The following is a 26,828-nucleotide window of genomic DNA, read 5'->3' as shown; positions in this document are numbered from 1 at the left end:
CACCCTGACTTTTAGCTTCTAAACTAACTCCCCATACAGGGGAACCTCGATTATCCTAATGCCAATTATCCAAAAATCGGATTACCCGAAGGAGACCTCGAGATCCCAATAGAAACATTACATCAAAGATGTATTTCCAACAGTGAACGCGTCTTTTGTTTACAGTGATTAAACAGGCACCAAATGACTGACTGCCCACCCTCTCTCTCTCCCCACACTTTCACTGGAGTTCTACTGGGGTGTACCCTAAACCCCCCTTCCCCAGATAATCTGACCAACATTGTCCTGTACAGGGCAGATGTGGAACCTGTCAAAAAGATTGTGTGTGTGTGTGCGCGCGCGCGCATGCACGCTGTTTGGAGACTTACCCCACAAAGGCAGAAGCAGCAGTCTTGTTGGTGTACAATCTGGTTGCCTAACTGGGGGTGCAGGGCTAGACAGGGTTTAGGGGGCGGGGACAGGGTTTGGGGCATGGGGGCGGTGTTGGGGGTGAGGGCAGTGCTGGACAAGGTTGGGGCATGGGGGGTGGTGTTGGGGGTGGGGTCTCGTGCGCTGTGTGCTGCTGCAGTCTCCTGAATTGGGAGCAGACTTTAAAAGCTCAGAGCCCCAGAGGAAAGGCATTCAATCAATTAACCAAATAATTGATTATCTGAATGAAATAATGCACGCACATCTCGTTCGGATAATCGAGGTTCCCTTGTATTCACTTTTTGGATCTTCATCCCTTTTCCTAGCCATAATATGGAGGTGCCAGTGTTGGACTGGGTTGGACAAAGTTAAAAATCTCTCAACGCCTGGTTATAGTCCAACAGGTTTATTTGGAAGCACCAGCTTTCGGAGCGCTGCTCCTTCATCAGGTAGCTGTTTCACTTTTGTTTAGTTATGTCATTGGAATTGATGTGTACCACGATTACTGGCTGTTCTCCCTCCCCCTTATGAATCCTGTAGACTTAATATAGAATTTTAAAAGTTATATTTGTGATAATATTACAAAACTGAGGATTGCCCAGTTATGTCCAACCTTCATTGAGATCCACTTTATTTTAACTCTGTAAACTTCCATGACAGTTCAGACAATAATGATGTTAATTCATTTTGAACTAAGCAGATACCAAATTCAATTCCAAACATGATCGGATTCAGGACAATAATTAATGTTGTTACAACCGGGTGGGAAGGGATCAGCAGCTCCCTTCATTTTTAATCCTTTCTGTCAACGGCAACAGATATTTTTGTTTCTTTTTTTGCGCGCACAGCTAAGTTTAATTGCAGTGTGATAGTTAACCAGGTAAACAACGAAGGAGAGCCACTTCCAAGGTTTTCTTGAGTGAAGGGGATGGAGCTGAAAATGTGTTGCTGGAAAAGCGCAGCAGGTCAGACAGCATCCAAGGAACAGGAGAATCGACGTTTCGGGCATAAGCCCTTCTTCAGGAAGGGGATGGAGTTTTATTACTTATTATACCTGAGAAAACTAATAAAATGCAACACCAAACACATTAACACAAACATGGACAGTGGGTTTACAAAGGTGGGGTTGGTCTGTTCAAATAGGAAGGTAAGTCAGTTGCTGTTTAAAGATTCTTTTTAAATCTGTGTTGTGAGAGTGAACTCAGAGTCCCAGCAGTTTGGCTGTTGTCCTTCTTTTCAGCAGTGCTGAACTTTTCCAATAACTTTAATTTATCAGTGAACAGTTCATGGTTTTTCCAAGTTGATTTTTCCAGATTTCTGAGATTAGCAAAGAGACAGTGGTTGGCAGAAGAGCTTTCTGTATCCTTTCTGTTAGCAGTCCATGTTACTTACTGTTTCTTACTGCACAAGATGGTTGTTTATGTACCATTCCTTTGCAAATTTTGGTGTCTGTGTCATGTTGTTTTATTCCAAGCTAGATAGATATGTGACTTTTCATCCCTCAATATCTGCAGTTGTCATGCAAGAGCGAGTCAGCCAAGAGTTGCAAATTTCTTGACACCTCAATATGTTTCAGTGCCTCTTGATTCAATCAGTAATTTACGAGGATGTTGTCTGGTATGGAAGGTGCTAGCTATGAAGAAAGGTTGAGTAGGTTAGGTTTATTTTCATTAGAAGAAAGGAGATTGAGGGGGGACCTGATTGAGGTTTACAAAATCATGAAGGGTATAGACAGGGTGGAGAGAGACAAGCTTTTTCCCAGGGTGAAGGATTCAATAACAAGAGGTCACGCTTTCAAGGTGAGAGGTAGAAAGTTTAAGGGGGATACAGGCAGCAAGTACTTCACACAGAGGGTGGTGGGTGTTTGGAACACATTGCCAGCAGAGGTGGTAGAGGCAGGCACGGTAGAGTCATTTAAGATGCGTCTGGACAGATGCATGAGTAGGTGGGGAACAGAGGGATACAGATGCTTAGGAATTGACCGACAGGTTTAGACAGTACATTTGGATTGGCTCAGGCTTGGAGGGCTGAAGGGCCTGTTCCTGGGCTGTAAAGTTTCTTTGTTCTATTCCAGTGCAGCTGGTTTTGTATATTCCACATGAGTTGACTGGGCTTGTCAGACAGCATCGCTGGTAGGTCAACAGAGTCCTTTTTAGAACCATTTTTAGATCTTGAAGATCTTTGATATTAAGTCAGTTGATGATTATTGATAGACCATTTTCGCTACGATCATACCAGTGTTAGTTAATTGTCCTTTACCTCTTGTTGGAAAGTCTGGAGTATCTCCAGGGTTGGTTTGAACTATCAACATTCCCCCTGTTGGATAGCCAGAATAATGTTGTTCTCATGTGAGCAATGGCTAATTAGATTAGATTATATTAGATTACTTACAGTGTGGAAACAGGCCCTTCGGCCCAACAAGTCCACACTGATCCTCCGAAAAGCAACCCACCCAGACCCATTCCCCTACGTTTACCCCTTCACCTAACACTACGGGCAATTTAGCATGGCCAGTTCACCTAACCTGCACATTTTTGGACTGTGGGAGGAAACCGGAGCACCCGGAGGAAACTCACGCAGACACGGAGAACGTGAAAACTCCACACAGACAGTTGCCTGAGGCAGGAATTGAACCAGGGTCTCTGGCGCTGTGAGGCAGCAGTACTAACCACTGTCCTACCGTGCCGCCCAAATTTTCTCCGATTTCTATCCCTCAAGGATTGAAATTGACTTTGGAAGCCAAACTTTGACTTATGGACCAACTCATAATCATCAGCCATTTCAGCTGCTAATCATGCCATTTTAATTTCTGCTCTTCCACATGAGCCCTCCCTATTTCAGAAAGTGAATTTTTGAACTCCTATTTAAGTGCCAGTATCTGAAACTCAAACTTTCTTCCTTTCTTCTCTCTCTCTTTCTCTCTCTATTTCTTTTTCTTCTGCTAAAGCACTTTTTTCTCTTTCCTCTGCTTTTAATCGCAATTCAAACTATTTCATTCCTGTTGTCTTTCCTTGTCTTTTGCCGAACGCAACTTGCTTCATTTGCAATTGAAGTTTAGCCATCTGTAAAGATTCTGATGGCATTTCCAGCAAATTTAAATGCTGACATATTTCAGTAATTAGCTCTCCATGCCTCATGGAAGGAGGCAGTTCCAACTCCAGCTTGTCTGCTAATTTTGGCAGCTTAGCTTTAATCACCTTTTGCAAAACCCTCCAGATCACTCCTTCCACCCCCAGAAAACACCTGGTGACTGAAAAAGCCAATGCTATCCCAAGCACCATTTAAACCAACCAAATTAAACACCTAGACTAAAAGACACTGACACCTACCACTCGCTGTCTTAGAGCCCAACAAGCCTAATCCCAAATATGAATTACAGGAGAAATCCTGGACGAGCCCCCAGTCTGTTATGGACCAGGCCAGACACCCTCAAAACATTTCAAGAAAGCAGCCCAGACCCTAAGTTTGCTAGTTGTTTTAAGTAGGTGTAAGGTGGATATTCCAGGAGAGATGCTGCTGGACAAACCACTTGGTTTTCAACAAAACAGATTTTATTTACAAGATTTCCAAATGAATCATACACAAAAGAGAACAGAATACAGAATAACTTAACCTATCTAAAAATCTAGTAGATTGTCCCAAATTAATGATGTTATTCCAAATACTTGTCACAATCCCCATAAACACCTCTTGGCACAAAAGGTAAAAATTAAACGTAGAATCTTACAGGAGAGATGTCAAAGAGACAGTACCAGCATGAACCTGCTTCTTTGGGTCTCGCAGCTTCAAAACTTGCCTGACTTCTTTCAGTGAATAGCCAGACTGCCAAAACCAAATCAAACCAGAGTAAAGCTGAGCTGGTAGAACTGGCCACTCCCCTTTCATTGTACAGGTGTTTTTCTTAAAAACTTAAAAGCCTTTTGCCTGAGGCAGTATCTGTTAGCTATAATCAAACTGGCCCTAAAACCCTTCAATGTAGACTTTTCGGAGACTTTAATTTTTATAACCTCTCTGAAAGAAAAGCCAAGGACAACATAACCTTGTTAAAGGAGCATCATCATTAGACTTCTCTATCCTTATTTCTTTTTAGTTGTCCTCTCTTGGTCTTTGTAGGCTTCACAATCCCCTTCACCACATCATATGCTTTCTCTTTTGTTTTTGTGCTATGCCTGACTTCCCTTATCAGGCATGGTTGCCTCATCCTGCCTTTACTATGCTTCCTTTTCCTCGGGATAAATTTTTGCCGTATCTCTCGAATTGCTCTCAGAAACTCCTGCCATTGCTGTACCACAGTCTTTCCTGTTAGGCTCCTCTCCCAGTCAATTCCACCCATCTCCTCCCTCATGTCTCTGTAGTTATCCTTATTCAACGTTACACCTGATTCTAGCTTTTTCCTCTCAACTGCATAGTCAATTCTATCATGTTATAGTCACTGCCTCCTAAGGGTTCCTTCACCTTAAGCTCCCTTATCAAGTCAGCTTCATTACACACCACTACATCCAAAACTGCATGTTCCCTAGTGGGCTCCACCACAAGCAACTCCAAAAAGCCATCTCATCGTTATTCCCTATCTCCTTCCTACAATGCAATTCCTACATCACATTACAATTGATCTTATATATGCACTTGCTACTTCCATCCTTAGACAAGAATAGAGAGGGGAACATTAGTAGCCAGATAAGACACAGATAGATCAATGATATAAATAGACACTTCAAACAAAGAACATTCCTGAATCTGTAGTTTATTGCCAATTATGACTTACCTCAAATACAAAGAGAATGGAGTCCAGCTCCTTCCTCTGTGACTTATTCCCTAAATCCACACCAAAAGAAAGATGAACGAGCAATTTCTATATTTTCAAACACAATTTGCACAAGAGTAATACGAACTTTGGAAAAACAACATATCATATATGACAAGAAAACACCACAATATAATTCAGATAGCTCTTAAAAATGAAAGCCAAGTATGTATGTTGTACAAACACTTTGTACCGACCAAGTATTAATAATTTTTCATTATAAATTCAAAATAGTAAGATCAGATGAAGCGATTTAATAAAATAAACATAATGGAGATTAATGGAAAGTTCACAAAAGGATAAAGCTGTAATTATGCTTTACATCATTCGGTAATGGAGCATGAATGATTAACTAGTTTTTCAAAACTTGGAATTAATAGATTCCTTGTATACAATAGCACAGGGACCCCAGTCTCTGCAAAATCTAGATTTTCCAGTAATCGTTTGGTTTGCACTAATTATGACCCCTGTCAGTGAAGAGATTCCCCTCCCCCCACTTCCATTTTTGTTGATGGGCTTTGCTAAAACTGAAGTGATATCTTGATGCTAAATTAACCACCAAATAAGGACAATGGTGATGAAGTTCAAAACTGAAGGACTCTAATGAAATCCCTCAATGTCAGTAAACAGCTTTTTGGTGACTAAGTGTCACGTGATAGCATTACTTTCAACATCATAGATCATTTTGCTAATAACTGAAGCTGTAATATATCAACGAAGTGATACTTGGCAACTTGAAGTCCTGCTTTTGTGAACTATACTGAGCAATCCTGTCAGATAGATCGATGAATTGAATTTATTGTCACGTGTACTAAGGCACAGTGAAAAGCTTTGTCTTGCGAGCAATACAGGCAGATCATAGAGTTAAGTAGCGTAGATAAGTAAATAATAGGGAAACAGTGGCAAGAACAAAAACACAGGTACAGGTGTTTGAGAGTCCATTCAGTATTCTAACAACAGTAGGGTAGAAACTGTTTCGAAAACCAGCTGGTGCGTGTGTTGCAGGCTGGTGTGTAATTTGCCAGTGTTGTTGCTGTACAGGGACAACTTGGCCAGAAATGCAGCTAGTTCTAGAGCAGAAATCATCAGTGCTAAACATGGGATGTTGGCAAGGCCCATAGACTGAACTTTATCCAGCACTCACAGTCCTTTCTACCCATGTGGTTAACTATTTGATTATGCACCACCATTCACAATTAGATATGGTAGCGAAACAAAGTTTTGATCCATACACACATTGATAACACATGAACAAATAATAATCCCAAAAGAACTGTGGATGCTGTAAATCAAACAAAAACAGAAATTGCTGAAAAAAGGCAATGTTGTCAAGGAGAATACTGAGATACAGTCTACTAGGCGGGGTTGAGGTTCATAAGGAGGAGGTGTTAGCAATTCTGGAGAGTATGAAAATAGATAAGTCCCTTGGGACAAATATTGCCTCCTTTTCAAGGAAAGGTGCAGAGACAACCGTGGTAATTAGAGACCAGTGAGTCGTACTTTGGTTGTGGGTAAAGTGTTAAGGTTATAAGAGATAGGATTTATAATCATCTAGAGAGGGATAGTTGGGCTGTGGAAAGCGAGTGCGTGTGGGAATGTTTGCCAAGCTGAGTTGATGCTTTTCTATTCTTTTCGTTCTCTGCTCTAAAGGCAGGTCTTTGGCTCATTGTCTGTTTGCTGATGCTTCATCCTGAGCTGTTTTTATTGGCATTTTGTTTTTAATCAGTGGCATTTGCCATTGCTGCCACACTCTAGGGTGGGATGATGAAGCAGTTCCTAAGTCTATCCCAGCTATAACAGGAGTCAAACCTCTGCTGTTGATGTTATTCTCTTCCACATTCTAGCCATCTGAGCTAACTGGCTCACATTAATGTTTGCAGGAGGCGGAGGGAGGTGGTGGTGCTGGGGTCGTTTTACCTTCTTGGGCTGCTTATTGTTACACACTGAACTGCTGCCTCCAGATGCTCTCTTGGACTGTTTTCTTGGTGCAGCTTTCGATTTGGAATATTTGAATATTTTTTCATCCTCGTCTTTCACTTTGTGCTTATCTTTCCCATTCTTTTTGTCTTCTCTTTCTTGTCCTGCTTGGATTTGGAACTGGGTAATGAACCAGGCCAGGTGTTAGATTTGGAGGTAGGTGAGCACTTTGGTGATAATGACCACAATTCGGTTTTGTTTACTTTAGCAATGGAAATGGGACAGGTATAAACCAAAGGGCACCAGTTATGGCTGGGGAAGAGACAATTATGATGCAATTAAGCAAGATTTAGGATGCATAGGAGGGGGAAGCAAACTGTAAGGGATGGGCACAATTTAATGTGGAGCTTATTCAAGGAACGACTACTGCGTGTTCTTGATAAGTATGTACCTGTCAGGCAGGGAGGAAGTGGTCGAGTGAAGGAACTGTGGATTACTAAAGAAGTTGAAGCTCTTTGTCAAGAGGAAGAAGGAGGCTTATGTAAAGTTGAAACATGAAGGCTCAGTTAGGGCGCTTGAGAGTTACAGGTTAGCCGAAGAGATAGGACAGGTGCTAAATTAATATTTTTCATCAGTATTCAGGCTGGAAAAAGGCAATGTTGTCGAGGAGAATATTGAGATACAGGCTACTAGACTAGATGGGATTGAAGTTCATAAGGAGGTGGTGTTAGTAATTCTGGAAAGTGTAAAAATAGATTAAGTCCCCTGGGCCATATAAGATCTATCCTCGGATTCTCTGGGAAGATAGGGAAGAGATTGCAGAGCCATTGGCTTTGATCTTTATGTCATCATTGTCTACAGGAATAGTGCCAGAAGACTGGAGGATAGCAAATGTTGTTCCCTTGTTCAAGAGGAGGAGTGTAGACAACCCTGGTATTTATACACCAGTGTGCCTTAGTTCAGTTGTGGGTAAGGTTTTAGAAAAGATTGTAAGAGATATGATTTATAGTCATCTAGAAAGGAATAAGTTGATTGGGGATAGTCAGTACGGTTTTGTGAAGGTTAGGTCGTGCCCCACAAACCTATTTGAGTTATTTGAGAAGATGACCAAACATAGGTGGATGAGGGTAAAATGATTGATGTGGTGTATATGGATTTCAGTAAAACGTTTGATAAGTTCCCCACGGTAGGCTATTGCAGAAAATACCGAGGCATGGGATTGAGGGTGATTTAGTGGTTTGGATCAGAAATTGGCTCGATGTAAGAAGATAGAGTGGTGGTTGATGGGAAATATTCATCCTGGAATTTAGTTACTAGTGGTAACTAATTGCATCCACTGCTGTTTGTTATTTTTATAAATGACTTGGATGAGGGGGGGTCGAAGGATTGGTTAGTAAATTTGCAAGCGACACTTAGGTCGGTAGAGTTGTGGACAGTGCAGAAGGATGTTGCAGGTTATATAGGAACTTAGATAAGCTGCAGAGCTGTACTGAGAGGTGGCAAATGGATTTCAATGCAGAAAAATCTGAAATGATTCACTTTGGAAGGAGTACCAGGAACACAGAGTACTGGGCTAATAGTAAGATTCTTGGGAGTGTGGATGAGCAGAGAGATCTCGGTGTTAGCTTTTATTGGTAGAGGGATTGAGTTTTGGAGCCATGAGGTCCTGTTGCAGCTGTACAAAACTCTGGTGCGGCCACACTTGGACTATTGCATATAGTTATGGTCGCCGCATTATAGGAAGGATGTGGAAGCATTGGAAAGAGTGCAGAGGAGATTTACCAGGATGTTGGCTGATATGGAGGCAAGGTCTTAGGAGGAAAGGCTGAGGGACATCATGAGAGAGAAGAAGGTTAAGAGGTGACTTAATAGAGGCATACAAGATGATCAGAGGATTAGATTGGGTGGACAGTGAAAGCCTTTTTTCTCAGATGGCAATGGCTAGCACGAGAGGAGAAAGTTTTAAATTGAGGTGTGATGGACATAGGATGGATGTCAGAGGTAGTTTCTTTACTCAGAGAGTAGTAAGGGCATGGAATGCCTGACTGCAACAGTATTGGACTCGTCAACATTAAAAAGACATTAAAATTGTCATTGGTTAGACATATGGATGATAAAGGAATAGTGTAGGTTAGATGGGCTTTAGATTGGTTTCACAGGTTGGTGCAACATTGAGAGTCGAAGGGCCCGAACGGCGCTGTAATGTTCTGTGTTCTAACAGAGCCATGACCATCAGGGCAATGCTAGTCTGCATGCTCCATATGATCTTCCCATCTAAGTTCATCTAACCCTATCAATTCACATGTTCCTTCCCCCTTCACACACTTACCTCGAGTCCCCTTAAATCCATCTGTGCTGCAACCACTTGTGACAGAGAATTCTGTGTTGACAGCACTGTATAAGGAAATAAAAAATTCCTGAATTCTTTATTGCATTGATTAATGACTATATTTATGAGCTCAAGTTCTGATGCCCTCATGACTACAAACAATTTCTGGACAACAACAAAACAGACCCATTATTATAGCACCGTTAATGAGCACTGGACATTTCAATGTGCTTGGCAGATAATGAACCTTTTCAAAGTGTTGTCACTGTTGTGTTGCAGAAAAATTGGCTGTCAATTTGTGCACAGTAAGCTTCCACAAGCAACAATGTAATGATCTGTGAATATCTGTTGTGATGTTGATTGAAGGATCAATCTTGGCCAGTGTACCAGGTATATCAGCCTGTTCTTTTTTGAAACAGTGCCATGGAATTTTTATGTCCACCTGAGAAGGCTCATACAGGGTCATTCAACAATGCAGCCTGGTTCAGCATTGGAGTGTCAGCTTTAATTTTCATGCTTAAGCTCTGGACTTGGAATTGAACCTGGTAACTTATGACTCAGAGGCAATAGTGCAACTAACTGAGCCTTGCTGACATAAAACACCACAAAAGCAAAATATTGCAGGTGCTGTAAATCTGAAATAAGAACAAAATGACAGAAATATTGAGTCAGTCAGGTCATATACATGGACAGTAAAGTGATATTCAAATTTTAAGTTGATCCCTCCTTAGAGCTGATGCAAAGAATCCCGATGGATAAGGCTGGAAATGAATGTCTGTGATTGAGTGCAGGATAGGAGAGATGAACTAACAGATGAGTTGGTGATTCAAGGCCAAAGAGAGGGAGAATGGGACAAGTACAAAAAAAACCAAAAATATATTGTGTCAATGGCAGAACAAGACCAACTGCCAGCCAAAAGCAAGCTCCAACCAAAAAATGAGGCTAGAACTGAAGTTTGCAAAGAGAAAGGAGACAAAGTGGTGGGACAGAATACAATCTGAAATTGGTGAACGTAGTGTTGAGTCTGGAAAGTTGTAATGTGGCCTTCATTGGCCAAGAAGGACGTGCCAGATTACTATGTCTCTCCTTTCTTTCTCACGAAGTCAGATTCAGAAACTGTTCTGTTCAAAGTGGCCAGATGCATCTGATGTGCAAGGCGAAGGAAGTTAAAGTACCTAGCTATGCCTCACTTCTACCTCCAACTTTATTTCAGTGGTGTGAGTGGCCTGACCCTGACCCCAGCTATTCCAACCTGACATCCTTCCATCTACTTCAATTGTGGTTGATGGATCATTCCCCATTCTGCCCATCAACTCCCTACTTGACTTCCTTCCTTCCTCTTCTCTCAATAGAGTCTCATGGGCTAGCTATACACTCTATACACTCTCCTTCCATCTTTCCTTCCTCCGTGTCCCCTCTCCATTACCAGAGGCAAATGTGAATTATACCCAACCCCTCACATTAGCCACATTAACACCTTCCCTACACTGATTTCTGCCTGGACCAGGGAGAATTTGCAGCTAAATCTGTCTAACTCTGTCCCTGCTTTTTAAGCAAAGAGTAAAAAAAAATCACTTTGTTAATTGATTATTTCATATAAAAAAAATTTATCATATTGATGTTAGTGTTTTTTTGTTCAAGTTTTGTTTTTGCTTACCTAAAAAATTTTTTCAATTCACATTTAATGCTGAAAATTAGATTTCAGGCACTTGGCCCTGGGTCTCCTGCTGAAGAGGAATGACAGGCTCAAAAGCTTTTTGGAAAACCATCCAGAGGATTTCTCTTTGCTCTAATAGAAATGAGAAGTGTTGGAGATTCTCAGCAAGTCTAGTGGCAGAGAGAGACAGAGGTCTAGTCAGTGACCATTTGTCAGAACTCATACAGACTGTGGACCTGAAATGTCTAACTCTCTCTCCACAGATGCTGTTAGACTTGTTGAGTTTTTCCACATTGTCTTGCTTTCCTATATGTATTTTATGCTGGGCATTTGTAATTATGATTAGTTTCAATTTAAATGAAAACATACATTTCATTCCACATGAAGGATCACGTGACCTGAAATGTTAAGACCATAAAACACAGGTGCAGAAATTAGGCCATTTAGCCTATTGACTCTGCTCCGCTATTCGATCATGGCTGATAAATTTCTCAACCTCATTCTCCTGCTTTCTCCCAGTGACCCTTGATCCCCTTATCTATCTCTGTCTTAAATATACTCAACAACCCTGGCTTCCACAACCTTCTGTGGCATTGAATTCCATAGATTCACCACTCTCTGGTGAAGACATTTCTCCTTATCTCCATTCTAAAAGGTCGTCCTTTTACTCTAAGGCTGAGCCTTCAGGTCTTCGTCTCTCTTACTAATGGAAGCATCTTTCCAACATTCACTCTATCCAGGCTATTCATTATTCTTTAAGTTTCAGTTAGATTCCCCCCCCCCCCATCATCCTTCAAAGTTCCATCGAGTATAGATGGAGTCCTTAAATGTTCCTCATATGTTAAGCTTTTCATTCCTGGGACCATTCTCGTGAAACTCCTCTGAACCCACTGCAGGGCCAGTACATCCTTCCTGAGGTATGGGGCCCAAAACCACACACTGTACTCCAAATGTGGTCTTATAGACCCTCAGAAGTACATCTCTGCTTTTATAGAGTCATAGAGATGTACAGCACAGAAACAGGCCCTCCGGTCCAACTTGTCCATGCCAACCAGATATCCCAACCCAATCTTGTCCCACCTGCCAGCACTTGGCCCATATCCCTCCAAACCCTTCCTATTCATATACCCATCCAGATGCCTTTTAAATGTTGCAATTGTACCAGTCTCCATCACTTCCTCTGGCAGCACATTCCATACACGCACCGTCCTCTGCGTGAAAAAGTTGCCCCTTAGGTCTTTTTTACATCTTTCCCCTCTCACCCTAAACTTATGTCCTCTATTTCTAAACTCCCCCACCTCAGGGAAAAGACTTTGTCTATTTATCCTATCCAAGCCCTTCATGATTTGATAAACCTCTATAAGGTCACCCCTCAGCCTCCAATGCTCCAGGGAAAACAGCCCCAGCCTATTCAACCTCTCCCTATTGCTCAAATCCTCCAACCCTGGCAACATCCTTGTAAATCTTTTCTGAATCCTTTCAAGTTTCACAGCATCAAGTCCTCTCAAAATAAATGCCATCATTGCATTTGCCTTCCTAACCACTGACTCAACCTGCAAGTTTACCTGGACTAGAACTCCCAAGTATCTTTAGACTTCAGGCTTCTGAATTTTCTCCCCATTTAGAAAGTAGTCCATGCCTCTATTCTTTCTATTAAAGTGCATGACCTCACACATTGTACTCCATCTGCTACTTCTTTGCCCATTCTCCTAACCTCATTAGAGACAAAAAAATTCTGCAGAGGCTGGAATCCAGGGTAGACAACAATACAAGCCAGGCAGCATCAGGAGATGGAGAAGTCAACATTTCAGGTGTAACGTTTCTTCAGGACTGGAGGTGGATATAAGGGGAGCTGCAGATAAAGGGGATGGCGAGGGCAGGGTGGTGAAATGGGGGATAGATGAAGACAGGCAAAGGGTATAACCTGGTTAGTCAGTGGGAGGAATGAATCCGCTAGGTGGCTTGTCTACCTCTCTCCTAACCTGTCCAAATCCTTCTGCAGTCTCCCTGCCTTCCCAATGCTACCTGTCCCTCTACCTATCTTTGTATCATATGCAAACATAGCCAGAATACCCTCAGTTCCTTCATCTAGATCATTAATGTATAAAGTGAAAAGTTGTGGTCCTAACACTGACCCATGCAGAACACCACAGGCTGCCATCCTGAGAAGGACCCTTTTATGCCCACTCTCTGCTTTGTGCCAAACAGCCAAGCTTCTATCCATTCTAGCACCTTGTCTCTAACACTATGGGCCCTTATCATAACTGTGATTACTCTCCACAGATGCTGCCAGATCTGTTGAGATTTTCTCAGCAATTTCTGTTTTTGATTCAACTTAGTATAGTTTGCAGTTAATAAGGCCATATTTTTGTTTAGCAGATGGTTTTTGGAAGCCATTAGGAGTGCTAAATCATGGATAGCTGGCTTGCTGTGATGTAGAAATTCAATCAAAAGACTTTGAATTGCTATAACTCTGGATTTATTAGTTTTTTGACTTATTTTACAGCTGTTTTGCATGTAGACAGGCTTGTTCATTCTGAAATGAGTTTTGCAATTGAATAATGTAACAGCAGCTAATAGTGTGACAAATTATTTAATATTATTCACAACAGAATTGCCTAACAATATGATATCACCTCAGCAATAAGGAGAAGTTTTCACCCATTTGCGTTTGAAACAAATAGCTTTCTAGGTGTTTACAAATATAAATGATAAAAGAACAGAAGGTGTATTGCTTGAAGTGGTTTTTAAAAATGTTGGCACCTCAGTTAACATGAAAATTGTGTACTGCTCTAAAGTTTGTGTGGTGCTTGTGTCATTTCAATTATTTATGCAAAATTATTTTAACATTTTGCTTAACATGAGAAGTGCATAGGATAAAATATCCACATCACTCCAGCTGTAAAATTAAAAAAGTTTCATTTTTTTAAATTTTTGGCTTTAGGATAAATTTGGTTGTCTAACTTTACACCCACCTGGAATATCTTTAGAGACCGCCTATGCTGACTGAGAGGATTTCCTTCCACAGGAGGCTCTTTGAAGTTGAAAAACAATGACTTTCATTGCTTTCCTTTACACTATCGGTTCCTATACGTCAGTGATGAAAGCAAGGTAGCAGGAAAAGACTTGTATTTGCTTTAAACAAAGAGGAGCTCAGATCAGTCTGATTTTTCATTCAATTTAGCTTTCTTCAATGGCTTTAATGCAATATGAAGCTGGCTTGAGAAAAACACAATGAATTGGCAAGCTAACTGAATTAACCCAGCTTAAAGGAATAAATTTGTAAAGTGGCAGAAGTCCCTTGGCATAAAAAGGTTTCCCAAAATGGGATTTGTGAGCTAATCATACTGATATTTTTACACCTTACTAGGCTTAGACTGATCTTTATTTGTTCGCAAATGCCAGGCCTTAGTAACATGTTGTGGAGGAAATAAATGTTACGAGGTTTATCTCTGCTGCAAGTGAGTTTGAAAAGCCTCTTTGTATGTGTATGTTATTTATATGTTATTACTATTTGAGTTTTCGGGAGGTATATTGAAGAGTCCAGTATGCCAGTAATTAGAATTTTTCTTTTTGGCTTCTTTGTCTTACATCTATTTGTGGTGGTGTTACTTAACAAGATTCCATTCAGTAGTTATATCTGTTGATTTGTAACACTTCTACTGCCATAAAGTTGCAAAACATTAGTCTGCATTAATGTGTTTACATTTGTGTAAGAGGGAATAAGGTTTGTGTAATCTTTTTGTTACATTATTCATCTTCTAATAGAATTCATCTTCTGTTTAACATCAACCACACTTAGTCAATTTTTATTAGAATTGTCTTATAAGCTTCAGTCAGCATTTTTTTAGAAATTTAAAATATAGTCCCAAAGCAGCTTTTCTCACAAGGGGCAATTGACTGCAGATTGAATATGTTTGTAAATGCAGTTTAGATATTTGTAAATGAGGCATTCTGCGATTGTAGGAGAGGGTAAACTGTTACCTTCTCTTGAGAATTCTGCATCCCATACCTCCTCAAGGCAAGAGAATAGGCTGTTAGAGGACCCCCTCATTACTGATTGTCTTAATGCAGAGGAAGGGCACAGCCTTGGTAGCATTTGATAACCAGTTTCAACATTCAGTAGGCTAAGCTATTAGTCATGCATCTCAGCCTTTTTCTATTTACTTTCAAAACACTTAGAAATAATACAAGATTAGCAGCAGAATGCAATATTTTTTGGGTACAACGTACCCTGATATCTGCTTCTCCCACACACCATAGTTCTTGGGTCCTTGGGGAACGGCAAATGCATAAATATTGGCGGCCTGGAAAAGAGAAGCTGAAAATTACATTGTTAATGTGTTAATAAATCACACAAATATTTGGATAATAAAATGTAAGTCAGCAATTTTCCATTCTTTATTCTACACCAGTACTCCTTAACCTTTAGCCTGTCATAGTAGGTTTTTTCAATTGGCACAATATTAGAAATTAGTTCTTGTCAGAAACTGGCAGGTAAATTGGTAATTTCCTATACAGATGATAGCAAGCTAGAATAAGGGAACAAAGCAATTACTTTAGATGTTAGTATTTGATATATAGAGCTGATGTAAATCATGACTTAAAGATTCTTTGTGTGAGCAAAGATTTTATCTTTTGTTAAACTTTATCTTTGCAAATATATAGGGAATTAAACTGTTTTATTGAATATAAATTTAGACAAATGTTGGATAATGATATGAAAACAATTGTTAATCCCTGGCAGAATGAAATGGAGGATCATCGTGCTGAGCATTTGCGTCAAGCCACCGAACGTTTGCGAGGTCCTGTGGTGTTCAATAAAGATTCAGCTGTGAGACGAACCCATCTTCAGTCATTTAGTCAGTATGTGGAAAGCAGACCAGGTGAGAAATTCGTGAGATAAGAATGTTAAAATATTATATAGCACTTCATTTTCTCTAGCTGCCAGAGATGCTTTTTATAAGATTGAAATTAACCTCCTCTGTAAGAATAACCTCCTCTGCTCAAGGTGGAGTTAATAATTTTAACCAATTTCTGAATATCTTACCCTTTTTTTTAATAAAAAGAGGTTAAAAGGCAAAGATCAATACAAGAAGATGCAAAAAAAAGAAATGAAGAAAGAACGGAAATATGTGAAACAACTCCGAGAAAGCCAGCAGAAGATGAAGTATTTGGTGTACGTTAAATTTTTCTGTGCTTTACTGACTGTGATTATTTCTTGGGTCATATAAAGAAATGCTGTCTTCATTGGTAAAAAATGAGATGTTGGGTTTTCAGATGTCAATCTCTCACATTTTCAATGCAAAGTGAAAGGGGTGCACCACTGAATTAGTCTGCAGTGTAGTGATAATTGTCAGATAAAAGATGAATTTTTCAGACTTGCACAGCTTCAACATCCTTGAGACATTTCCATCAGGGCACTTCCCATAAAGAGATTCCAGTATTGATCTACCAGGAGAATTTTAATTATGACAAAAGTGGATACTGCAAGCTTCAGTTGGAAGGGAAAGTCACAGGAGACCTGCTAGAATTTCCCAGACAACCCATTTTGTTGGCATGGGTTAATGGGTGTTCAACCTTTCCATTATACAGATCAGCCATGAATTACCAACTGAATGATGTTTGCGTTAATATAATATATATGATAATTTTTTCACTTAATTAATGGGGAGGTTCAGCACAGTGGGAAAATGGGCTGATCATCTGTAAAATTGATTTGTGAGGAAAGATTTGATGGAATGAAAGGAGGAAACTTATTGATAGTCAGTTACCAAAATAATTCAGGAAAAGGGATTTTTAATGTATTATCTTAATTATGGTAATTTTACTCCCAAAATTTACATTGATCATTATAGTGCATAAAATGGAAAATGTATCAGATTGGCTGTATTGGCAGGTGTTTACTACATGGTAAACATTTTTAAAAACAAGATTTCACATCTGACGAAAAATGAATACTCACATTTAACTTTTCTTTGGGAATTCTGATGTTAGCTGCACTTTGGGCAAAATTTGTAAGCACCAAAATATATTTTGTGGCGTACACTAGATTAAGGAAAGCATATCTTTTTATAATTGTATTATATATTTTGTTTAATGTCGTGATTTTTTTTCTTGTCAACAGAAAGGGTTCAAAGACACGAGTCAGTATGTTGTTGGAGAATTGGCAGCATTGGAGAATGAGCAGAAGCAAATTGACACACGGGCCGCAGTGGTGGAGAAGCGTCTTCGCTATCTCATGGACACAGGTACGGTGCCCAATTACACTGTAAACAGTTTTGGCAAATTGAGTGTTCACAAACTCTTATAGAGTTTGAAAATGTGAATCTTTGAAGCCTGAATGTTCAGCAAACTGCCTTGAAAATGAAAGGCTGTGAGTCGCAGCCACCTCTCTGGGCACTGGTGATAAGAGTGCCTTCATGGGAAGTGATAACTCAACCTGATACTGTGTGAGCCAGCACTATTGAACAGTGTGTTCATCCATGCAGAGCTGGAATACATATCCGTGCCTCATTGATATGCTGCAGCAAAATGTGAGATCTCTACTGTTCTACTGATTCAGAGGAAAACAGTTGCCCTGCTGAAGCCAAGTACTGCATGAAACCATATGCAGTGCAAATGGAAGCTTGTGTTGACTAAACAGCAAAAATTTGAGTGTTGTTATAGATACTCAACAATTATTTTTCACAAGAGTAGGTCAGAAGATTTCCATGTTATTTTCAGCTTCCTTTACAGTAATAGTATGACAACATGATGCTCTGATACTACATACACAAGTTGTATTTAGTAGATACTACATCAAGATAGCTATTTTAAAAAAAAGCTTGTTGTGGTTTTAGATGTAAGGAAATGAGACAACGGAGCCAAGCTGAAATGTGGTACAGCCTTTACCTAGCTAATGTCACTGAAACATTTAGGCCTGTAAGTTTATTCACCCAGCGCACATGTTTTAGCTGCAGTGCAGAAACTGAAGATGCCAAATGAAGAGCATGAATTGTATACATGTAGCCAGAAATGTGTTTCCTATCATGTTGGGTGAGAATAGACCCAGGTATGTCATTCACCTATACCTCTCACAATTGTTAAGATCTTTGCATAAGCAAATAAGAATAAGCAATAACTTTTGATTCAACTTTCCTCTCCAACTTTGGTACTGGCTGTCAGACTGCACTAAGGGAAACCTGTCCTATGTATCACCTACAATTAACAAAGCAAGTAGCTATCTGAGTGTGGAGCCAGGAGGATCAGGAGTGATCTACTTGACCCCACATAGAAGGGATTAATCACCAATGCTTCTTGCCCTCCTCTCACTAAATCAATCAATCTAGGCCCGCTACTCTGATCTCCCTTTTTCATTCTTTGGTCTTTGCTGGAAGGCTGATATACACACTCTATTAAATGAGCCCCAAACTCCAATATCTGGAAAGCATCAGACTTCACCATTCCTGCTTAGGATATTTATCTAATCCTGCCACAATGGACCATGCTCCTGAATTTCTGAATCTTTAGGCACTTGTGAAACACAATATTTGCAAATTAGTGACTTTCCAAGATGTTAAGTGACCATCTTTAAATTTTAAAAGCTCAGTGTAAAATCAGTTACAATTTTTGCTTCTATTTAAAATTCTTGTGTCTCTCTTATTCCAATGCCACCCCAAGCACATTAAGCAGAAGTCTCTAGCCAAGATTTTGAACAGGTGACTAGTTTCTTTTGCCAGTCGAACACTTAAACTACCTGTTAGGGAAATATGAAATTGTTCTTAGTTTACACATTTGTATATTTAAAATTTTCAAGTCAAAGCAAGTGGTTTCGAAGATGTATCTGGCCTTGATGAACTAGGACTCAGTGCTGAAAGGATTTTGGAAGATTTTACAGATTAGATTTAACCTGCTGAAATGGCTGCATGTCCAACTGCAGAGACCTAAACAGCAGCTGAGCCTTGTTTGTGTCTGTTTTTATTTTCTATCGACATGGAAAATACTCTATGATTTTTAATTTCGAGCAATGTAAGATTGAGAATGAGACAAGAAAAATGAGTCCCAAAAACAGAGAGCTGCAGTAGAAAGAAGATCGAGCATTGTACAAAATTTGCTATTGATTTAATACCTGCCTTTCCTGGAATACTGGGAGACAAGCTCGTTCTCGTAAAGTTGTAACCTATCTACCTTTTTCTCAATACGTCTGTAGCCTGAGATTTGTTTTCGGCTGGTATTGATATTTTGAGGTATTGAGTATCTAAACAGTTATAGCAGCTTTGTGCATTGTTTCCATTGTGGGGATCACTCGCTGCAGCCAGCACCTAAGGATCCAATTGTTGAACCATTCCATTCATACAGCAGGGGATTTGAGTGAAGGAGACCTCAGGAAGCACTTGCTACGTCAGGGAGTAAGTTTCACATTGGATTGTAACCAGTTTTGACAATTCAGTGAGGTAAGACTCCCACAGCCCCCCGTCAAAATAACTTGAAAAGCTGTTTCTTTCCCAATTGTTTCCATGCTTGCTCTCACTTTCGCTGATTCTTGCTTTCACTCTTTGTCACTCTATTGTGCTTGATTTCTAATTCCACTTATTCTCGTTGTCTCTCACTCTTTCACTCTTACTTTTTATTTCATGTTTTTGCTCGCTCGTGCTCTCGCTTTCTCCCAGGCACAGTGGGAGCTGTGTTTCGCATAACAAGAGGCAACATATGTTATGAAATCTGGCCCAGCTTAGCTTCAAAACCTTAGCTAGATAAGGTGAGCTCATCTTCAAAGAGTGAGTAAGTCACATCTTCATTGGTTTCCATTACTAAGACAGAAGTGTGGGGAGCTCAATTGTACTTGCTGTGAAACTGTATAAAGTTATTTAATGAGAATGATTTGCAACTGTCAGTCATCTCAGTAAGTGCTGTTTCAGTCTGTTTTCCATATTTCAGATGTCAGTTTTTGCAACCAGAGTTGTATGTTAATGATTTCTCAGTTATGCTCTTTCTAATTGGGTATTGCTAAAAGGTTGCAATGCAGTTATAAGGGATGAGAAGTAAATTTGGTAAAGTGGTCGGTGCTCAAGAATCAAAATTAATATCTGATACAAAGCCTATAAATTGTGATAGTGAGTGTGCTGTAAGGTATGTTTTCTATATATATTTTGATATAATTTATTTTGTTCTTTTCATTTTGGACTAATGGCATATCGGTTTTCTGTGTCAAAATTGATTTAATGATTAATCTGTAGGTATCTTTGCAGCCATGGTGATTTCTTTTAAAACACGGTATTAGAGAGAGACTTCCTGAAGTATAGTGGAGTTTTGTTTAAATTAGGAGAATTTATGAATGAACAAAGTAAACAATGTGCATTAGACTTCAAATTGAAGATGCAGGAATAAATGTTTGGACTTAGGGGAGCACTCATAACTTGGAAGAAAGCTTTTTAATGTCAACCAACTTGGGCAGTTTTGCAGAAGTCTTGGCTGAATTTGGATGTGTGAAACAGTTTCACCTGAGAAAGGGAGACAGTTTAGGACGGTTAAGAAAGAAGTTACTTCTGTGTAGTGAGTTTTAAATGTTTCAGACCAAAAGTGCTTGGTTAAAACCCTGAAGGAGTAACATGAAGCTGAGAAATTATAAAGCTGAGAAACTTTAAATTTAGTTATAGGACGAATCAAGGAAGAGACAATCAAATGCTCACGACTGGGAAGTGAAACCACAGCTAAGTCAGACCTTTGTGTGATTTTTAATTTTGTACACCCCAGTCCAACACCGTCACCTCCAAATCATAAGTCAGACCTACGTGACCTCTCTGATATTTGAGTATTGTAATGGAATGCTGTTGCAATGAGTGGGATTTTTATTACGTTTCAAAATCTTTAAATGAATGTTATTCGTAGATGCTTTGATTTATTCTTTTTTAACATAATAAGCCTCTGCTTTATTGTTAAAACTAAATCTGCAGCATGAAACAGGCCGATATATCACCACAAGATAAATGACTTACTTATACATCCTCATGTTGCTATTTTTCCCTCACCTAAATAACGTGTTTTGTACAGTTAGTGAATGGAGTGGTGCATTTAGAAAGAATATGTAAAGGGTGTGCTGTAGATACCTCAGTTCCACCCAGTGCAAAACTGGAATTGATCCTAAGAACTCCCAAATGAATGCTTTATGTCGAAGCAGTGCATTTTTCATACTAATATTCGCCACCAGCAAGGTACAAAATGAAGTGGAGACTGTAACACATTGTATTAAAATTACAAATTGAAATACCAAGTTACAAATTAAAAATGCTAGAATTGATTATATTTCTGTGTAATGAACTATATAGAATTTTGAGTAACTGAACATTTATTCGTTCTAGCACTTTAAATAATTTGCTGAGAAATTATACCATTCAATCGCAAGAAGTATGGTTGATTCATTTAAAATACTGTATGCTTTTCCTTTAAACATTGTCAACTATCTTAAGTTTTGTTTCTGCAGGCTTTAATTTGACATAATAGTGCTTAACTTAGCTACTGTTGAATTGTTGCAGTACTTTAATAGCACATTGCATCTGAATGCTACAATGTCACAAACCTCTGGAACTTGCAAGTGATTAATTTTACTTCCTTACAAGACAATATCTCTGAGCAAGTTGGAAATCTCCCTTCAGTTGCTGTGTCATTTCTGTGGTAGTTCCTTAATTACTGGCCAGATGGAATGGGCATTACATGTTTTAGTCAGACATTTTCCCTACCCTAAAGAAACTTTGAATAAAGTTGTTGGCATTTGCAGTACTATAATAGCGCAGTTCTAATTGCCACCACACTGATGCACTGCAGCAGTTCTCTGCTGGTGATGAAAATAATTTTTAAAAACAGGCCCTTTGTCAATCACAGAATTGCTCTGATGATTTGTTTTGTGCCAGTAACACTGATATGTACTACAAAATACCTGATGAAATATGTCCTTTGTTTTAAAACGTTACCGAGTCTTTTGGTGGTTACCAGAACTAATTGTGTGATAGATGCAAAAAAAACGTAGGCATCCTCAAAAAAACTGAAGGCAAGGTTAAATGTTATTTCTTGGAATTAATAAAATTAAATATCCACAAAAACTAGTGCAAACCATATTAAAGAACAAAATGCACTCCAGTTTATTTGCAGTTTTAAAACAAAGGTTTTCTTTAAAGTTGTCAGTCATATGTTTTTGTTTTTACTTAGCAGTAAATACTGTTTTACTTTTAGAGGTATCTTCTGAAGTGAATTCTGTAAGCATATGCACTTCTTGACATTTTCCATTATGGCGTCCCTCAATGAATTGAAAGTAATTGGGGTGGTTAATTTATTTACATGGAGCAGTTCACAGTGCCTTAAATAATAGAGATAATTGAACAAGAATTGTCAAGTGTGTAGTGATATCAGACATATTACAGAAGGGAATGTGCATAAAACTTCATTTCTATGCAGCCATTGTTTATGGTAATTAAGTACACAGATTTATCCCTTGGTTGCCTTCCAAGCTTATGGCAACTGCTATTGTTGTGTTCCATTAATATGTAATCAGGAAATAGTTTAATTTTCTAATCTGCAGTTTGAGAATTCACTTTATAACAACTCTTAATTACTGCAATGCTCTAATAATGCTCATGGTTATGAAAATTTAGCCAATAATGTAAGCAAAAACAGCTGCAGGGATTATCATTCCAGAGGTGGTGCTTCCTTAATGAACATGTTATTCCTTCACCAGAGGGAGCTCAGTGTCCTTCAGACTCTAGCCCAGAACTTACACTCTCACAGACTTCCTTTATTCTGAGGAATAATATGTTTATAAGAATAATGCGAACATGAAAGTAAATATAAGTTTTATTGATTTGATAATACTTGTAACCACAGTTTGAGTAAACCTTGTAACTAAAAATGATAGCAATGTCTGTTGGTCTGAAAGACATCAGCTGTAGTTGATGGAATCATTCCTTCTCTGGTGTTCCAATTGACGTTGAAGGAATACATTGTCTTCCTCTAGTTCCACAATTCTACAGGTGACAACATACATTTAAATATTTTATCCAGTTTCTGATATGACCAATTATATACTTTATATAAATTAGTTTCAAAATATTTTAAAAGGTTTCACAAAATTATTTGTTTATTTATTATGGAATCAAGATTTATTCAACAAGGATGCAAATCTGATCATTTGAAAAGTAAAAGTATAAATATTAATACTTCTAAATAACTCAACATGCATGCGCGCACACATCAGTTTAAAATAAATCTAAAATTCTTTGCAGAGATCAACTTTTTACAAAATCATAATAGTTTAGTCAAATAATTGTTAACTCTTGAAGAAAACGAATACGAACAGAAATATCCAGATGGTTTCCAGTCTGGTATCCTGGTATATTTAGATGAATCACTCGATGCCTCTGGTTGTTACAGGGAGCTTTTCGGAAGCAAGCAAATGTCAAGCTCAAATCTTTTGGCTTCTGAGGAGAATTGCTGCATCAATTCACCTGTGCTCCCACTGCACTCTAGAAGGGCTTTTCTCAAAAGGTTGGGAAAGGATGAGTTGGGTAGCTTCCCACTTAGCAGGCTACAGCCTAAATGTCTTTTTCCGAACAATATCCAATCATCCATCAGCCATCAAATTAGACATGTGATTTCACTGTTATCAAATCCAAGCAGTTCCATAGTCTATGAAGGTCTTCTCTTCCGGTCAGTGTTTTGGGAAAAAAAAGTCCATTGTTACATTCCAGTCACTTATCTTTAAAAGAAACAAGTCCAGGCCTCTCTACAGTCTTTGAAATGAATCAATTTTCACAATCTTTTAAACAAGAGTCCCAAAAATAATGATCAGAAGTACCCTTGTTACCTAAATCATAGGAGAATAGCTCCAGGTGACTGTCTTCAGGTGATCATCAACCATGGATACAGGTATTCTGTTCACCTCATGTAAAAAATAATTCTCTCAAATGTTTTATTGCATGTATTTTCATCTACATACTCCAACAGTTTGCTTTGATTTGGAATTAATCCCATTCTATTCCTTTGTTATTTTAAAAAACATTTGATATTTTAAAACCTGAAGCACTTTTAGCTAGAAGGTAGTCTTTCCTTTAGCTGATCATATGCTACAAGCAATCCAGAGATATCAGCTGGACCATCCCATTGTTCTATGCATCTTCAATCATGGAAAATCCCCAGTACCATCAGAATCCAAATAGGTGGCTGTTGTTGCATGTTGATCATAAATCCTTTATTTCTCGCAATCTCACTTTAAAAACTAAAGTCAAAATCTATGAGGAGGTTGCATTGGTTTGAGATCTTTTGGATCCACTCTTGTTAAAGTCAGAATTGGCACCCAATGAATATAAAGTTTGAGGAAACCCATAACTCATCTAATCTAAATCAAAATGGGAAACCACGTAAGGCACACAAAATTAATATTTGGGTGTTATATTTTTAAGTCACACCTATGATCTAGTATGCTTTTATAATATTCTTGAAACACATTTAAATAACCACCTTTTTGAGATTCCACCATGGTGATGAAAGGATAGAAGAGTTGTTGTCTTGGCTTAATTCATCCTAAAAGAACCCTACTTCAGTACACAGATTATGGTATGTATACTAGTAAACTTCTGAAAGTCAGAATCCTAAACAGTGCATTCTGAGAGAGAATACTGTTAGTAAGTCAAGCAATGTATGAACATTCCTTACTGTGCTTATGTTTTTTGGATAAACAGAGATTTAACGGATTCACAGAATTGTTGCAGACCAGAAGGAACCAATTCGATGCATCATGCCTGCAATGGCTGTCCAACAACTCACTTTGCACTATTATCACCTTCCCCCTGTAATCATGCATATTCTTCCTTTCCAGATAATTATGTAATTATTTTTAAATGCCTGGACTAAACCTGCCTCCACTCCACTCAGGGAGTGCATTCCAGATTCCAGCCACTTATGCTTGAAAAGATTTTTTTCCTCTTTTTGCTATCAATTTTGAATACCTAAATAAAATCTACTGTTCTCTGAGAAAAACAATCCCAAGTTCTCTAATATCTCTTCATTACTGAAGGTTCTTCACACCTGGTACCATTTGTGGGACACTGTAGCTTTTTGAAGTTCAACTACAACAAATCAATACCATTACCCTCTTCAAAATACTCTTTAGTTAATTCTGCATAATTTTCTGTAAAGGAGACAGAGGGTGATGGTATAGAGGGTTACTTTTCGGACTGGAGGCCTGTGACCAGCGGTGCTGGGTCCCCTAAGTTTTGTCATTTATATAAATGATTGGGATGTGAATATAGGAGGAATGGTTAGTAAGTTTGCAGATGACACCAAAATTGCTGGTATAGCAGACAGTGACCTTGATCAGATAGGCCAAGGACTGACAGATGGAGTTTAATTTAGATAAATGTGAGGGGTGGTATTTTGGTAAGGCAAACCAGGGCAGGACTAATACATTTAATGGTAGGGTCTGGAGAGTATTGCCAAACAAAGAGACCTCGGGGTGCAGGTTCATAGCTCCTTGAAGGTGGAGTCACAGGTAGGTAGGATAGTGAAGAAGGTGTTTGGTATCCTTGCCTTTATAGATTAGTGCCTTGAGTATAGGAGTTGGGATGTCACGTTGTGGGTGTACAGGACATTGGTTGGGCCAGTTTTGGAATACTACGTTAAATTGTGGTCTCCCTGCCTTATGAAAGATGGTGTTAAACCTGAAAGGATGCAGAAAAGGTTTACAAAGATGCTGTCAGGGTTGGAGGGTTTGAGCTGAATATGCTTGGGCTATTTTCCCTAAGAGTGTCGGAGCGCGAAGGGTAACCTTATAAAGTTTTGTAAAATCATGAAGGGCATGGACAGGGTGAATAGCCAAGGTCTTTCCTGGGACTGTGGAGTCCAAAGCCAGAGGGCATAGGTTTAAGGTGAGAGGGGAAAGATTGAAAAGACAGTGGTGTGTGTACAGAATGAGCTGCCAGAGGAAGTGATGGAGGCTGGTACAATTACAACATTTAAAAGGCATATGAATTGAAAGGGTTTAGCAGGATATGGGCCAAATACTGTCAAACAGGACTAGATTAATTTCGGATATCTGGTCAGCATGGACGAGTTGGACTGAAGGATTTGTTTCCATGCTGTACAGCTCAGTGACTCTAAATGCATACTTGCTTTCCTTCTTTAATCCATATTTGTCTATTTGACTAATGAATTAGCCCTGAATTATTGTTTCAAAAAGATTCCCCACAGCTAACTAGTCTGTGGTTTTGGTGTGTATCTTTACATCCATTTTTTGAATAAGGGCATAATGTTTCAAATTTTGTAGTCCTCTGCCACCAACATTGAGTCTAACGAAGACTGGAAAAGTTTGGCCAATGTGTTCACAATTTCCACACTTGCTGCCCTCAATATCCTTGAATCATCTCATCTGGTCTTAGTACTTTATCAACTTTATGTACATATGAACAAGAGGAGGCCAGACAGCCCCATAAGACTGTTCCACCATTCAATGAGATCATGGCTGATGCGTGGCCCATTTCCCTAATAACAACTTTATGTTGACAGGATGCGGATGTCACTGGCTAGGCCAGCATTTATTGCCCATTACTAATTTCCCAGAGGGCAGTTAAGTGTCAACCACATTGCTGTAGGTCTGGAATCACATGCAGGCCAGGTGAGGTAAGGATGACACTTTCCTTCCCTATAGGACATTAGTGAAACAGATGGGTTTTTCTAACAATCGACAA

At 39.1% G+C, this 26,828-nt stretch overlaps 1 protein-coding gene across 4 annotated transcripts in view; it reads left to right on the top strand.

The window, feature by feature from the left end:
* The window catches only part of ehbp1 (EH domain binding protein 1), a 386,143-nt gene that overhangs the window by 315,246 nt on the left and 44,069 nt on the right, over window positions 1–26,828 (top strand). For all 4 annotated transcript variants that reach the window (XM_043696731.1, XM_043696730.1, XM_043696729.1 and 1 more), the window contains 3 exons: window positions 15,863–16,001; window positions 16,185–16,294; window positions 17,243–17,366. In XM_043696731.1, coding sequence (XP_043552666.1) covers window positions 15,863–16,001; window positions 16,185–16,294; window positions 17,243–17,366 — 373 coding nt within the window. The remainder of the gene's footprint in view (window positions 1–15,862; window positions 16,002–16,184; window positions 16,295–17,242; window positions 17,367–26,828) is intronic.

Source organism: Chiloscyllium plagiosum, chromosome 9, assembly GCF_004010195.1.
Source record: "Chiloscyllium plagiosum isolate BGI_BamShark_2017 chromosome 9, ASM401019v2, whole genome shotgun sequence".
NCBI lineage: Eukaryota > Metazoa > Chordata > Chondrichthyes > Orectolobiformes > Hemiscylliidae > Chiloscyllium > Chiloscyllium plagiosum.
The sequence above is the reverse complement of the archived record's forward strand: the minus strand, read 5'-3'. Positions and strand labels throughout refer to the sequence as shown.